The sequence below is a fragment of the Equus przewalskii genome, chromosome 11 (genome assembly GCF_037783145.1).
Source record: "Equus przewalskii isolate Varuska chromosome 11, EquPr2, whole genome shotgun sequence".
Lineage (NCBI taxonomy): Eukaryota > Metazoa > Chordata > Mammalia > Perissodactyla > Equidae > Equus > Equus przewalskii.
The window spans coordinates 33,471,532-33,486,984 of NC_091841.1; the positions used below are offsets into that span (position 1 = coordinate 33,471,532).

At 62.3% G+C, this 15,453-nt stretch overlaps 1 protein-coding gene across 1 annotated transcript in view; it reads left to right on the forward strand.

Moving 5' to 3' along the window:
• Positions 1 to 15,205, forward strand: part of LOC103545000 (mucin-2-like) — a 29,281-nt gene extending 14,076 nt beyond the window's left edge. Inside the window, 27 exon segments of the mRNA XM_070564655.1 lie at positions 281 to 2,007; positions 2,583 to 4,076; positions 4,153 to 4,492; positions 4,829 to 5,306; positions 5,393 to 5,689; positions 5,767 to 6,335; positions 6,628 to 6,842; positions 7,199 to 7,373; positions 7,904 to 8,070; positions 8,072 to 8,152; positions 8,722 to 8,905; positions 9,178 to 9,400; positions 10,059 to 10,229; positions 10,231 to 10,235; positions 10,645 to 10,714; positions 10,837 to 10,876; positions 10,879 to 10,939; positions 11,046 to 11,080; positions 11,824 to 12,001; positions 12,302 to 12,406; positions 12,627 to 12,667; positions 12,914 to 13,036; positions 13,138 to 13,233; positions 13,922 to 14,050; positions 14,234 to 14,273; positions 14,615 to 14,741; positions 14,838 to 15,205. Coding sequence (XP_070420756.1) covers positions 281 to 2,007; positions 2,583 to 4,076; positions 4,153 to 4,492; positions 4,829 to 5,306; positions 5,393 to 5,689; positions 5,767 to 6,335; positions 6,628 to 6,842; positions 7,199 to 7,373; positions 7,904 to 8,070; positions 8,072 to 8,152; positions 8,722 to 8,905; positions 9,178 to 9,400; positions 10,059 to 10,229; positions 10,231 to 10,235; positions 10,645 to 10,714; positions 10,837 to 10,876; positions 10,879 to 10,939; positions 11,046 to 11,080; positions 11,824 to 12,001; positions 12,302 to 12,406; positions 12,627 to 12,667; positions 12,914 to 13,036; positions 13,138 to 13,233; positions 13,922 to 14,050; positions 14,234 to 14,273; positions 14,615 to 14,741; positions 14,838 to 15,051 — 7,385 coding nt within the window. The 3' untranslated portion in view covers positions 15,052 to 15,205.
• The last annotated feature ends 248 nt before the right edge of the window (positions 15,206 to 15,453 follow it).

Sequence of the window (15,453 nt, forward strand, 5' to 3'; positions counted from 1 at the left end):
ATTTGAAAATAGTGGAGGAAGGAGGGCTGGTCTGAGCCCCGAGGCCTGGGTCCATCAACGCTGGGGGTGCGAGGGCTCATCCCTCTCTGGGCCTCAGTTTTCCAGCTGCAAAAGGCAGGTGGAAGTGGTGTCCAGCTCTAAACTCTCTGACCCTACAACCGGGTCCTGGGGGACGACAGGGAGCCGGTCCTGAGGGTCTCTGACATCTCTGAGTCCCAGTGACCTCCCCGGCAGGCGCGCCCCCAGGCGTGGCTGACCAGCCCTGGGTCTGCTTCCCTAGCGCCGTGCTGCTTCTGGTCCGACTGGATCAACGAGGATCACCCCGAGACTCACGGCGACAGCGGGGACCGTGAGAGGTTCGACAGCGTCTGCCAGGCCCCTGAGGACATCGAGTGCAGGGCGGCCACGGAGCCCCAGCTCAGCTTGGAGGATCTGGGCCAGAAGGTGCAGTGCAATGTGTCATTTGGGTTCATCTGCAAGAACGAAGACCAGTTTGGGGACGGACCATTTGGAGTCTGCTATGACTACGAGATACGTGTCCGCTGTTGCCTGCCCATGGAGGAGTGTCCTTCGACCCCAACCACGACCCCCACGACCACCACCCCCACCACGACCACCATGCCAGAGACCACAACCCTGACCCCCACCCCTACGACCACTGTGACCATAACACACACCACGACCCGCACCACGGGGACCCCCACCATGACACCCAGCACCATCACCACCACGTCCACAGAGACCTCCACCCCGACTCCCACCACTACACATACCACGTGCAAGACCATTACCACTACTACGTGTGTGGCTGACTGCGAATGGACTGGCTGGCTGGATTCTGATAAACCAACCTTTACCAGCACAGGTGGAGACATTGAACCCATCGGAGATGTCTGTGGAAGAGGCTGGGTGGCCAACATCTCCTGCAGAGCCCATATGTATCCAAACGATTCCATCGAACAGCTTGAACAAACGGTGGTTTGCAACACGTCAGTTGGACTGGTGTGCAAAAACCAAGACCAGAAGCCTGGGGGACGCATCCCCATGCCTTACTGCCTCAACTATGAGATCAACGTCTACTGCTGTGGGTTGTGTCTCTCCACACCTTGCCCCACGACCCCAGAGACCTCAACCCGGACCACGACCATCACCACCACCACCACCACAGAGACCACAACCCCGACCCCAACCACCACCACCACCACAGAGACCACAACCCCAACGCCCACCATCACTACCACCACCACCACCACGGAGACCACAACCCCGACCCCCACCATCACCACCACTACCACCACAGAGACCACAACCCCAACCCCCACCATCACCACCACCACCACCACCACCACAGAGACCCCAACCCCGACCCCCACCATCACCACCACCACAGAGACCACAACCCCAACACCCACCATCACTACCACCACCACCACCACGGAGACCACAACCCCGACCCCCACCATCACCACCACCACCACCACGGAGACCACAACCCCGACCCCCACCATCACCACCACCACCACCACCACCACCACCACAGAGACCACAACCCCGACCCCCACCACCACCACAGAGACCACAACCCCGACCCCCACCACCACCACCACCACAGGGACCACAACCCCGACCCCCACCACCACCACCACCACAGAGACCACAACCCCAACGCCCACCATCACCACCAGCACCAGCACCAGCACCACAGAGACCCCAACCCCGACCCCCACCATCACGACCACCACAGAGACCACAACCCCAACGCCCACCATCACCACCACCACCACGGAGACCACAACCCTGACCTCCACCATCACCACCACCACCCCCCAGAGACCACAACCCCGACCCCCACCACCACCACCACCACCACCACAGAGACCACAACCCCAACACCCACCATCACTACCACCACCACAGAGACCACAACCCCGACCCCCACCATCACCACCACCACAGAGACCACAACCCCAACACCCACCATCACCACCACCACCACCACCACCACCAGCACCACAGAGACCCCAACCCCGACCCCCACCATCACCACCACCACAGAGACCACAACCCCAATGCCCACCATCACCACCACCACCACCACCACAGAGACCACAACCCTGACCTCCACCATCACCACCACCACCACCACAGAGACCACAACCCCGACCCCCACCACCACCACCACCACAGAGACCCCAACCCCGACCCCCACCATCACCACCACCACCACCACCACCACCACCACAGAGACCCCAACCCCGACCCCCACCATCACCACCACCACCACCACAGAGACCACAACCCCGACCCCCACCACCACCACCACCACAGAGACCCCAACCCCGACCCCAACCATCACCACCACCACCACCACAGAGACCACAACCCCGACCCCCACCATCACCACCACCACAGAGACCCCAACCCCGACCCCCACCATCACCACCACCACCACCACAGAGACCACAACCCCGACCCCCACCATCACCACCACCACAGAGACCACAACCCCGACCCCCACCATCACCACCACCACCACCACAGAGACCACAACCCCGACCCCCACCATCACCACCACCACAGAGACCACAACCCCGACCCCCACCATCACCACCACCACCACCACGGAGACCACAACCCCGACCCCCGCCCCTACGACCACTGTGACCATAACACACACCATGACCCGCACCACGGGGACCCCCACCATGACACCCAGCACCACCACCACCACGTCCACAGAGACCTCCACCCCGACTCCCACCACTACACCTACCACGTCCATGGCCATTACCACTCCTACGTGTGTGGCTGACTGCGAATGGACTGGCTGGCTGGATTCTGGTAAACCAACCTTTCCTGGCACAGGTGGAGACATTGAACCCATTGGAGATGTCTGTGGATCAGGCTGTGCAACCAACATCTCCTGCAGAGCCAGTATGTATCGAGATGTTCCCATCGAACAGCTTGAACAAACGCTGGTGTGTGACCTTTCAGTTGGACTGGTGTGCAAACACAAAGACCAGAAGCCCGGGGGACGCATCCCCATGCCTTACTGCATCAACTATGAGATCAACGTCTACTGCTGTAGGTTGTGTCTCTCCACACCTTGCCCCACGACCCCAGAGACCTCAACCCCGACCTCGATCATCACCACCACCAACACCACCACCACCACCACTGAGACCACAACACCCACCACAAGCACCACCCCAAGGACATCCACCCCGACGCCTACCACCACCACCACAGAGACTACAACCCCAACCACAACCACCACCACTGAGACCACAACACCCACCGTGAGCACCACTCCAAGGACATCCACCCCGACGCCCACCACCACCACCACAGAGACTACAACCCACACCACCACCACCACCACCAGTGAGACCACAACACCCACTGCGAGCACCACCCCAAGGACATCCACCCCGACGCCCAACACCACCATCACAGAGACTACAACCCCCACCACCACCACCAAGACCACAACCCCGACCCCCACCCTCACCACCACCACCACAGCCAAGACCAGAAGCCAGGGGGACCCTTCCCCATGCCTTACTGCCTCAACTATGAGATCAACGTCTACTGCTGTGGGTTGTGTGCCCCCACATCTAGCCCCACGACCACAGACACCTCAACCCCGACCCCCACCATCACCATCACCACCACCACCACCACAGAGACCACAACCGCCACCACGACCACCACCCCAGGGACCTCAACCGAGACCCCCAGCATCGCCACCACCACCACCACAGAGCCAATCCTCATCTCCAGCATCACCACCACCACCACCACCACAAGCCCCCAACACCAACCCCCCCCCCACCACCACCACAGAGACCACAACCCCCACCACGACCACCACCCCAGGGACCTCAACTGAGACCCCCAGCATCATCACCACCACCACCACAGAGCCCTCAACACCAACCCCCACCACGACGAGCACCCTGTCCTCGAGCACTGTCACCACTCCGTGTGTGGCTGACTGCAAATGGACTGGCTGGCTGGATTCTCATAGCAAACCCTTTCCCAAACCGGGTGGAGACTTTGAACCCATTGGAGACGTCTGTGGATCAGGCTGGGCAGCCGACATCTCCTGCACAAGCCCTACTCAAAGATCCACATGTTCCCATCGAACAGTTTGGACAAAGGGTGGTGTGCAACACTTCAGTTGGACTGGTGTGCAAAAACCAAGACCAGAAGCCAGGGGGACCCTTCCCCATGCCTTACTGCCTCAACTATGAGATCAACGTCTACTGCTGTGGGTTGTGTGCCCCCACATCTAGCCCCACCACCACAGACACCTCAACCCCGACCCCCACCATCACCATCACCACCACCACCACCACAGAGACCACAACCCCCACCACGACCACCACCCCAGGGACCTCAACCGAGACCCCCAGCATCATCACCACCACCACCACAGAGCCCTCAACACCAACCCCCACCACGACGAGCACCCTGGTCCCTGAGCACTGTCACCACTCCGTGTGTGGCTGACTGCAAATGGACTGGCTGGCTGGATTCTCATAAGCCACCCTTTCCCAAACCGCGTGGAGACTTTGAACCCATTGGAGACGTCTGTGGATCAGGCTGGGCAGCCGACATCTCCTGCAGAGCCACCAAGTTTCCACATGTTCCCATCGAACAGCTTGGACAAAGGGTGGTGTGCAACACTTCAGTTGGACTGGTGTGCAAAAACCAAGACCAGAAGCCAGGGGGACCCTTCCCCATGCCTTACTGCCTCAACTATGAGATCAATCGTCTACTGCTGTGGGGTTGTGTGCCCCCACATCTACCCCCACCACCACAGACACCTCAACCCCGACCCCCACCATCACCATCACCACCACCACCACCACAGAGACCACAACCGCCACCACGACCACCACCCCAGGGACCTCAACCGAGACCCCCAGCATCATCACCACCACCACCACAGAGCCCTCAACACCAACCCCCACCACGACGAGCACCCTGTCCTCGAGCACTGTCACCACTCCGTGTGTGGCTGACTGCAAATGGACTGGCTGGCTGGATTCTCATAAGCCACCCTTTCCCAAACCGCGTGGAGACTTTGAACCCATTGGAGACGTCTGTGGATCAGGCTGGGCAGCCGACATCTCCTGCAGAGCCACCAAGTTTCCACATGTTCCCATCGAACAGCTTGGACAAAGGGTGGTGTGCAACACTTCAATTGGACTGGTGTGCAAAAACCAAGACCAGAAGCCAGGGGGACCCTTCCCCATGCCTTACTGCCTCAACTATGAGATCAACGTCTACTGCTGTGGGTTGTGTGCCCCCACATCTAGCCCCACGACCACAGACACCTCAACCCCGACCCCCACCATCACCATCACCACCACCACCACCACAGAGACCACAACCGCCACCACGACCACCACCCCAGGGACCTCAACCGAGACCCCCAGCATCGCCACCACCACCACCACAAAACCCTCATCATCTCCCAGCATCACCACCACCACCACCACCACAGAGCCCTCAACACCAACCCCCCCACCACCACCACCACAGAGACCACAACCCCCACCACGACCACCCCAGGGACCTCAACCGAGACCCCCAGCATCATCACCACCACCACCACAGAGCCCTCAACACCAACCCCCACCACGACGAGCACCCTGTCCTCGAGCACTGTCACCACTCCGTGTGTGGCTGACTGCAAATGGACTGGCTGGCTGGATTCTCATAAGAAACCCTTTCCCAAACCGGGTGGAGACTTTGAACCCATTGGAGACGTCTGTGGATCAGGCTGGGCAGCCGACATCTCCTGCAGAGCCACCAAGTATCCACATGTTCCCATCGAACAGCTTGGACAAAGGGTGGTGTGCAACACTTCAGTTGGACTGGTGTGCAAAAACCAAGACCAGAAGCCAGGGGGACCCTTCCCATGCGTTACTGCCTCAACTATGAGATCAACGTCTACTGCTGCTTGTGTGCCCCCACATCTACCCCCACCACCACCCACACCTCAACCCCAACTCCCACCACCACCACCACCACCACCACTGAGACCCCAACCTCGACCCCTACCTTCATCACCAATACCTCCACAGAGACTACCACCCCGACTCCTACCATCACAGAAATCACAAGCACCACCACTACTACCATCACTGAGACCGCCACCCTGACCTCGACCACACCACAAACCACCAGCACCTCAACCACCAGCATGCCCACCCCTACCCCGACCCCGCTTATCACCACAAGCACCATCACCACCACCAGCGTGAGCACCACCCACTGCAGCGAGTGCTACTGTTTTCTGAACGACACGGCCTATTGCCCAGGTACACAGGCTGTTCCTTCTGACTCTCAGACAGTGGATGCTAGGTGGGACTTTGAGCTCTGGTTTTCTAAGGGGTAGGAGTCGGGTTTCAGGTCTAAACCGGGAGCTTGCTAGGGAAGCTGGGTGCTGCGTGGGGAGAGCTAATTCCGTGGCCAGCCCCACCTTGCTGCAGCCACGAGTCAGGGGGAGAGGGGTGGGGGGCTCCCCTCTGGTGGCCTGGGTGGGGACCCGCCTGTGCACACTGGCGGCCAGCCCTGCCTGGATGGCGTAGGCACTGGTCTCTCCCCCTGCAGGCGGCAGCCTGGTGTACAACGGCAGGCACGGGGACACCTGCTACTTCGTGAACTGCTCGCTGGACTGCTCCTTGCAATTCTTCAACTGGTCCTGCCCGACCAGCCCCTCCCCAACGCCCAGCACACCCACGCCAACGCCCACGCTGTCCACAACATCAAGCACGCCAGCCACCACCAAGCGCCCTGGGTGCCCTGACTTTGATCCTCCCAGAGAGGTCAGTGGGCTGTGGGTGGCTGTGTCCCCACCGTCCAGGCCTTCAATGCCCCAGGCGCTGTCTTCCTGCTGGTCACCCAAGATGCCACTGTACCCCATGCCCTTCACCATCCCCAGTAGGGCTGCGGCTTCAAGCTGCCTTTCAGACACAGGGTCTGCCAGGGCATCCCACTGTCTCACCCAGGCCCTTCTTGCTGCAACATGGTGGCCTTGAAGCCGCCCTTGGCCTCCAGCCTCCTGGGGAGGGCTCTTAGGTACTCACCCCGGGGCCTCACAAGCAGGGGCCTCACAAGAGTGTCCTCGGTGGGCCGGGTGGTGGGGCCTGTCCCCCTGACCCTGCACCCTCCCTGCCCTCAGGAGAACGAGACGTGGTGGCTCTGCAACTGCACCATGGCCACATGCAAGCACGACAACACAGTGGAGATCGTGCAGGTGGAGTGCGAGCCCCCGCCCATGCCCACCTGCTCCAACAACCTTAAGCCCGTACGCGTCCTGGACCCCGACGGCTGCTGCTGGCACTGGGAGTGCGACTGTAAGCCCACGCTGTGGCTGGACCCTCCCCACCTCCTCCCTTCCGTGGGCGGGGGCTGTGAGGCCTGAGGTCTTCCGGTGCAGACCCCAGGTTGGACGTGACAGCCTTGACAGCCGAGCTCACCAAGGGCCAAGCACACATTCAGAAGGGCTTCCCATGGCCCTGCTCATTCCTCCTCTCGAGGGGACCTGAGCAGGGGGAGGGGTGTGCCTGGTGGAGCGCCGGCACCTCTGTGGTTATAGGGGCAGAGCTGGTGTTTGAACCTGGACCTTCTGACTCCAAAGCCAGGCCCCATTCTGCAGAAGGAACAGCCGCTGAGGGCTGTGTGGGGAGATGCTTTTTGGGGGCTGGAAGACGCTGACCCCCATCTCCCCAGCCCAGATGCCCCGCCTGTCCCAGACCAGACTTTCTGTATCCCTAGGTTCCTCCCTGCTCTCTTCCACCCTCCCTGAGCTCCTGACTGCATCCTGTTCCCTCCCCCCTGGTCCCACCTTCCCTCTGCCCCCGGCTCACCCGGGCTCCCTCCACAGGCTACTGCACGGGCTGGGGGGACCCACACTACACCACCTTCGACGGGCTCTACTACAGCTACCAGGGCAACTGCACGTACGTGCTGGTGGAGGAGGTCAACCCCACCGTGGACAACTTCGGGGTCTACATCGACAACTACCACTGTGATGTCACCGACCGAGTGTCTTTGCCCCCGCACACTCATCGTGCGCCACGAGAGCCAGGAGGTGCAGCTCAGGACGGTGCAGATGCTGCCCCTGAAGGTGCAGGTATGCTGGCGGGCCCCACAGCCACGGCGGGGCACCCATACGGCTCCCTCCCTTGGTGGGGGCTGGGCTGCACCCCCAGAGCTGGGCTGGGAGGGGGTCAGTGCTCATGGGACGCATGCAGCCCTTCTCACAGGGCCACCAGGGGCATCAGGGACCCATCAACCTCCCCTCTCCTGACCCCACCGCCCGCCCTGAGCACAGGTCTCTGTGGCAGAAGCCCCCTCCCCAAGCACAGGTGCACACACATCATGGAGTGGTTGGCTCCCATGGCCAGGGGAGCCCCACCCTCTGCACAGGGCCCAGAGTCTTGGGGTCCTCACCCCTGGGACCAGCCTGGACAAGTCTGCTTAGTGCACTGAAAAGGAATTGAGAAAGGGTGGGACCCCCACCACACGGTTTGATGAGGAGGGTGCTGTGGCCCCAGGCGCTCTCTGAAGGCACAGCCTAGCCTCCCCATCCCTCAGACACACAAGGGTCCTTTGTACAGGCTGCCAGGGAAGGACAGGCCTCCCGCTGAGTGGCCAGCTTCTGCCAGGCTGGCCCTCTGACCCCCGGTGTGTCGGCCACAGGTGCAGGTCAACGAGCAGTCCGTGGCGCTGCCCTACAAGAAGTACGGGCTGCAGGTGTACAAGTCGGGCTTCAAGTACGTGGTGGACATCCCCGAGCTGGACGCCCTCATCTCCTACGACGGCCTCTCCTTCTCCATCAGGCTGCCCTACCGCCTGTTTGGCAACAACACCAAGGGCCAGTGTGGTGAGCCCCTGCCCCCTGCGGCTCCTGCGCCCTGCCCCTGGGAGGCCGGCGGGGAGTGGGCACCTGCCAGCCTGGATGAGGTCTTCCTCCTCTGCTTGGAGCCCCATGGCCGTCATCCCTGTTTTGGCCCCTGTGGGACACCAATAGGAGTCTAGTCTAGTCTGTGCCCTCGCCTGGCCAGCTGGTCCCCAGAGGACCTGGGCAGGAGGAGGGGAGGGGTCCCAGGCGCTCACTGGGTCTGCTGGACAACCTGGCCCTTCTCGCCAACCCAGGCACGTGCACCAACACCACCTCGGATGACTGCGTGCTGCCCAGTGGGGAGGTCATCTCCAACTGCGAGGTCGCAGCTGACCAGTGGGTGGTGGACGACCCCTCCAAGCCACACTGTCCCCACTCCAGCTTCACCAGCCCACGCCCGTCCACCACGACAGCCAGCAGCCGCACCCCCACACCTGAGAACTGTGATCCTTCCCTCTGCGAGCTGATCAAGGACAGGTGACCCTGCTCCCGGCCCATCTGTGGCCTCGTCACTAGAGAGCTGCAGAGACTCAGGGAGCAGCCTCGCCTCTATGCACCCCCCACCCCTGGGCCCTGTCTGCACAGAGGAGACAAGGCTGGGGGCCTAGTGTGGGGCTGGGAAGGTGAAGGCCTTAGGGCTCAGGCTCCTGATTCCTTTGGGGCCGAGCTGCCTTGTCAGACACCCCCCTGCCTCTTTTGATTCTAACTGCCTCCTGGGGAGGTGCAGGATAGGCCGAGCTTGAAGCCTTGGGTAGACCAGTGGACCCAGGATGCAGCTAGCATTCAGGGCTGAACCAGGGAGGCAGATTGGGGTGTAGACAGAGAGGGGGCACCCTCAAAGCTGGCATCCACGGAGCGAGCGCCTCGTGCCCAGAGGTATGCAAGTCAAGGCTGGGTGGCCTTCCGCCAGCGTTGCTGGAGGTGGGATCCTGGGGACCTGGTGGTCATTTAGATGTGGCGCCTTCATCTCTGAGAGCCTGGCCACACAGCCTCATCCTTGGGCCACTGTGCCGGCCCCCTTGGTGGGATGCAGGCTGAGCTCCAGGAGGGCAGCCCAGGCAGAGGGGCTGGGTGGTGGGGAGTGAGAAAGCCTGGTGGCACCGGCTGAAGCGTGACCCACACCCCTCCCCAACAGCTTGTTTGCCGAGTGCCACGCCCTGGTGCCCCCCCAGCAGTACTATGACGCCTGCGTGTTCGACAGCTGCTTCGTGCCCGACTCAGGCCTGGAGTGCGCCAGCCTGCAGACATATGCGGCCCTCTGTGCCCACGAGGGCGTCTGCATCGACTGGCGGAACCACACCCAGGGCCTGCCGTAAGTGCCCAGTGTTTCAGCCCCTGGGCGAGGGTCCTGAAGAAGGGCTGGGGCGCCGGGGCTCTGCTGGGCACTGTGCCAGCTTGAACCCAGATCAGGATGTGGTGGCCAGGCCCCCATGGAGGCAGGCTGAGCCTTGGGGTGGGGAAGAAGGGCAGGCTGGAGGGGCTGGGGGCGCTGGATGGACTGTGAGCCTTGCTAAGCACCACTGGGCACCGGTCTCCTGGCTGGGGACAGCACGGGGGACCAAGGCGGGCAGCAGCGGGCAGCTGGCCACCCTCAGCCAGTGTGGGAGGGTGGGTCCTTTGTGGGAGGGGCTGGGCAGGACTGTCACTGGTCGGGGCCAGGGGGATATGCACAGGCTCCTCTGACGTCTCCAGCCCCTCTGACTGCTGCCTCCCTCCCACAGCGGTGACTTGCCCGTCTCACAGGGAGTACCGGGCCTGCGGTCCTGCCGAGGAGCCCACCTGTGGGTCCAGGTCAGTTGCTGGGAAATGTGTGGGCTTGGCCCCTGGGTGGTACTGTCTGGGCGTGGTGCTCCAGCATGCCTGCTCCCCAGCCCGTCCACACCCCCATCTCACGAAGCCCCCCACCCCTCCAGCTCCTCGCTGCGGAAGGACACAGGCCTGGTGGAAGGCTGCTCTCCTGCCCCGAGGGCACCACCAGCTACGCCCCCGGCTTTGATGTCTGCGTGGAGTTCTGCGGTACGTTGCCTGCTCTCGGTGCCTCCCTCCTGCCTCTGCGAGGCTGAGCCTGGCTCCTGCGGCACCGAGACTCTGCTGACAGGATTCCTTTCCTCTCTCCTCCTAGGCTGTGTGGGACCTGATGCGTGCCCAGAAAGGTCGGCCCTCCTCCTTGGTGCTGGGGCGGGATTCTCCCACAAACCCTGAATTTTGTGGGGTGGGTGGGGTGGACTCGAGAACCTGGGAGCCTCAAAGACTGAGTAATGAGGCATTTAAGTCCTGGAAGGCTGAGCTAGCACGATATGCACCCACCCATCCATCTGTTCCCCTGTCGCTACCTCCACCCATCCCTCCATCTTCTGCCCCTCTATCCATTCTTCCATCTCCCGTCTCTGTGTCTGCCACCCCTCCATCCCTCTGTCTGACCCTCCATCCATCCCTCCATCCTTCTGTTCATCCCTCCATCCATCCATCCGTCTGTGTCTCCCTCCATCCAGCCAACCATCTGACCCTCTGTCTTTCCCTCCATTCTTCCATCCACATATCCTCCACCCGTCCACACCACCCACCCATTGCTCATGCGATGCTCTGTCTGGACCTGAGATGATATCGTAGCCACTGCACTGTCATGTCTCCCACCCATGGTTGATTCCTTAGTTCTATGTTTCATCAACCCTCTAGACACCTGTGGTGTGTCTGCCCCGAGCCAGGCCCACGTGATTTAGGCAAATACTGGTGAGCAGGTCACGGTCGTGATATTAGTGGTGTGGCCCTGAATGAGGGCTTCTGTCCTGGGCCAGAACCTGCCCCGTGTGCTCAGAGGTGGGAGGGCACAGGTTTTCCCGCAGCCCCGGCCCGTGGCGAGGCCGCCGCTCTTCTCCCTGCTCACCCCCTTCCTCCTACAGTTTGGGGAGCGCTTTGAGTTCGACTGTAAGGACTGCGTCTGCCTGGAGGGTGGAAGAGGCATCGTCTGCCAGCCCAGGAAGTGCAGCCAGAAGCCCCTGCCTGAGTGCAAGGAGGACGGCACCTACCTGGTCACGGAGGTCAACCCCACTGACACCTGCTGCACCATCAGCTCCTGCAGTAAGGCCACGCCCGGGGGAGGGGAGCCGAGCCTGGGTCCCTGGGCGCCTGTCCCCTCCTGGGTCCCCCGGATTCACCGAACAAGTTCCCCGTGATGATTTCACCTCCCTGGGGAGTTGGGGAGCAGCAGGCGCAGGGTGTGTCCCGCTGAGAGTAGGTGTTGTAGGAGGAGGCTGTGCTTGGGCCTGGAGGCTGTGCTCGTACCCACAGACACCCCAGGCCCCACCCTGTGCTGTGGGTAGTGGCGGGGCGCAGCCTTCAAGGAGCCCTGCTTATTATCGCTTTTCCTCCCCTCTTCAGAGTGCAATGCCAGCCTGTGCAGGGAGAAGCCCCCTGAGTGTTCCCTGGGATTCGAGCTGAAGAGCGAGATGTTGCCCGGAAGGTGCTGCCCCCTCTACTCGTGTGGTGAGTGGTGCCCAGGGGCCAGGGCTGGAGGAGGCCCTGGGGCTGTGGCTCGCTGTGCCTTGAGTGGGGAGGTGAGGTGAAGTGGCTCCTTCCTCGGGGGCCTCATTCTGCATGTCTGATGCCCCAACGCCGGCCCTGAGCTCCTGCCCCATCCACCAGCTGTGTGTGGCCTTGGGCCCGGCAGGGCAATCTGACTGCGGCCCCCGTTCTTTCTCCCCAGTGCCCAAGAATGTGTGTGTTGTCGGGAATGCTGAGTACCAGGTGAGCCCTGGGCTGGGACAACGGAAGGTGGAGGTGGGTGAGGAGGGGTGGGGTCCTGCAGGCTCACTGGCCAGCTGGGGTGCCTGTGAGGGCTTGCTCAGGGGGCTACGCTGTGCTAGCCAGGCACGGGGCACCCAGCTCCTGTCTCCCACTGTCAGAGCCTTCTGGGATGGGAGCTGCACTCCCCGAGGCGGGTGGGAGGCGTGGAGGGTGCCCAGCCTCACTCACCCCTCCCTGTGCCCTCAGCCCGGCTCTCCAGTTTACTCCTCCAAGTGCCAGGACTGCGTGTGCACCGGCAGCAGGAATAGCACCACGCAGCTCAACGTCATCTCCTGCACCCACGTGCCCTGCAGCACGTCCTGCAGCCCCGTAAGCAGCCGCTGCCCCATCACTTCCCTTCAGGAGTGGGGTTCCGGCTCCAACAGCTCCTGTCCTCTTTCCCTTGCCAACCTGAGCCGTGTGTCTCGTAGGGCTATGAGCTCGTGGAGGCCCCTGGGGAGTGCTGCATGAAGTGTGAGCAGACCCACTGCATCATCAACCAGCCCAGCGGGCAGTACATCCTGAAGGTGCGCGAATCCCCTGCTCAGGGCTGCTCATGCCACGGCAGGGCCGGCCTGGGGCTGAGGGCACGGCCTGGGACAACTCCCGCTGCCCCTGGCTGAGTCCTCTGTGCCACTGTCCTGGGTGGCTGTGACAAGGGACCACAGACTGGGGGCTGAAACAACAGGCAGGATTCCCCCACCCCCAACCCCACCCCATCTGGAGACTGGAGTCTGAGGCCCAGGTGTGGGCAGGGCGGCGCTCCCTCTGGCCCAGGGAGGGTCCTTCCTGCCTCTTCCAGCTTCTGGGCTCCAGGCCTTCCTGGGCTTCTGGCTGCATCACTCCAGTCTCTGCCTGTCCTCACACAACCCACTCCTCTGTCTCTGTGTCATTGGATTGCGGGCCCCCTCCAGTAGTCCAGGATGATCTCATCTCGAGATCTTAAGTATGGCTGCAAAGACCATTTTTCCAGAAAAGGTCACCTCCATGAGTTCTGGGGTTTAGGAAGGGGACGCGTCTGTGGACTACAGGCTGGTGGCTGCCCCTGGGCCCTTCCTGGGTGTCACCTTCCCTGTGACTCTGGGCCTGCAGGCTGGGCCTCATGCACGAGAAGCCACAGTTGCCTGGCTGGTCAGGCACCTTCCAGGTGTTTCCAGTCTGTCTTTCTGGGTGGGCCTCCTGCGGGCCCTCACCATGCTGTCCTCTGCCCCACAGCCCGGGGACGTAAAGAGGGACCCCACCAACAACTGCACCTTCTTCAGCTGCATGAAAATCCACAACCAGTTCATCTCGTCCATCTCCAACATCACCTGCCCGGAATTTGACGCCAGCGCCTGCCTCCCGGTGAGCGAGCCCGGGGAGTGGGGGTCCCCTATTTTATGATGGGGCTGAAGCCCCAGTGCTGGGACAGTGGCCTCTGGCCTTAGCCCGTTCTGCAGAAACAGCCCCTTCCCACGCCTGTGGCCAGAGGAGGTGCTCACAGCTGGGGGAAGGTCTGGGGCGCATGCTCATCCTCCTTTCCTCCAGGGCTCCATCACGCTCATGCCCAACGGCTGCTGCAGGAAGTGTGAGTACAGAACGCTCCGTGGGCTGATCCCGGGGTCCGAGGCAGGGCCTGGTGGGTGGGGCTAAACCCAGGCCGCCCTGTGGGGAGGAAGGCATGAGGGGATGGTGCCCTGGGAGCCCTGTCCCCTCTGTGTCCCTCAGCAGAGTGAGGAGTTTGAGAGTGTCACTGGGGGTGCCCAGCTTGCTAGAGGGTGGCCGAGGTGGGTGCTTGCGCCCAGGGTGGGCAGCTGAGGGCCAGGCGAGGTGCACTTGGGGACAGGAGAGGAAGCAGTGAGGGAGACCTGGTGGGCCCCCTTGAAGTGTGGAGACCCCGCCTCAGAGCCTCCACCTCCTCACCTCCAGGCATCCTTCGCAATGAGACCAGGATCCCCTGCTCCACCATCCCCGTTACCAAGGAAATTTCACATGCCGGCTGCAGCAAGTTGGTGACCATGAACTACTGCTCCGGGTCATGCGGGACCTTCGCCATGTGAGTCCCAGGCCACGAGTGGCCAGGGTTGGGGGAGGGGAAGGGGAGGCTGCCCCCTCCAGGAGGGAGTGGCTCCTCACTGTGGCCCTCCCCCAGGTACTCTGCCGAGGCCCAGGCCCTGGACCACAGGTGCACCTGCTGCAAGGAGCAGCGCACGAGCCAGCGGAAGGTGGTGCTGGACTGTCCCCACGGTGGCTCGCTGGACTACACCTACACGCATATTGAGAGCTGCCTGTGTCGGGACACCACATGCGAGCTCCTGCCGCCCCAGGGCACTGGCCCTACAGCCCTGCCTCCATCGAGGGGGTGAGCAGGGCACTTACAGCCACCCAGGCCCCACCCTCCACCGTCCTCTGCATCGCCCTGCTGACCCTCTGAGCTTTCTACCTCCTAAGCTGGTTTCCTCACTGGGAATACTTATTTTCCGAGCCTTTGTTCAATTCTTTGCTTTCCAAATAAACTTTGGCAAAAGACGCCGTGCTGGTGTGCTTCCCTTCGTGCCAGGGAGCTGGGTGCGCCGCTGTGCACGAGCTGAGGTCTGGCTGCTTTCCGAGGGCCAGTGGCGGCAGATGAGCAGGGCCTGCTCAGCAGGCTCTGGATGGCACACGGGGGACATCTGCACTTAAGCCTTGCCTGGCTTTGGGCAAGTTCGTGTACAAATGTCACCACGTGACCACCTTCCCTAGAGTGGCCCCCGGGAGCTGTGCCCGGC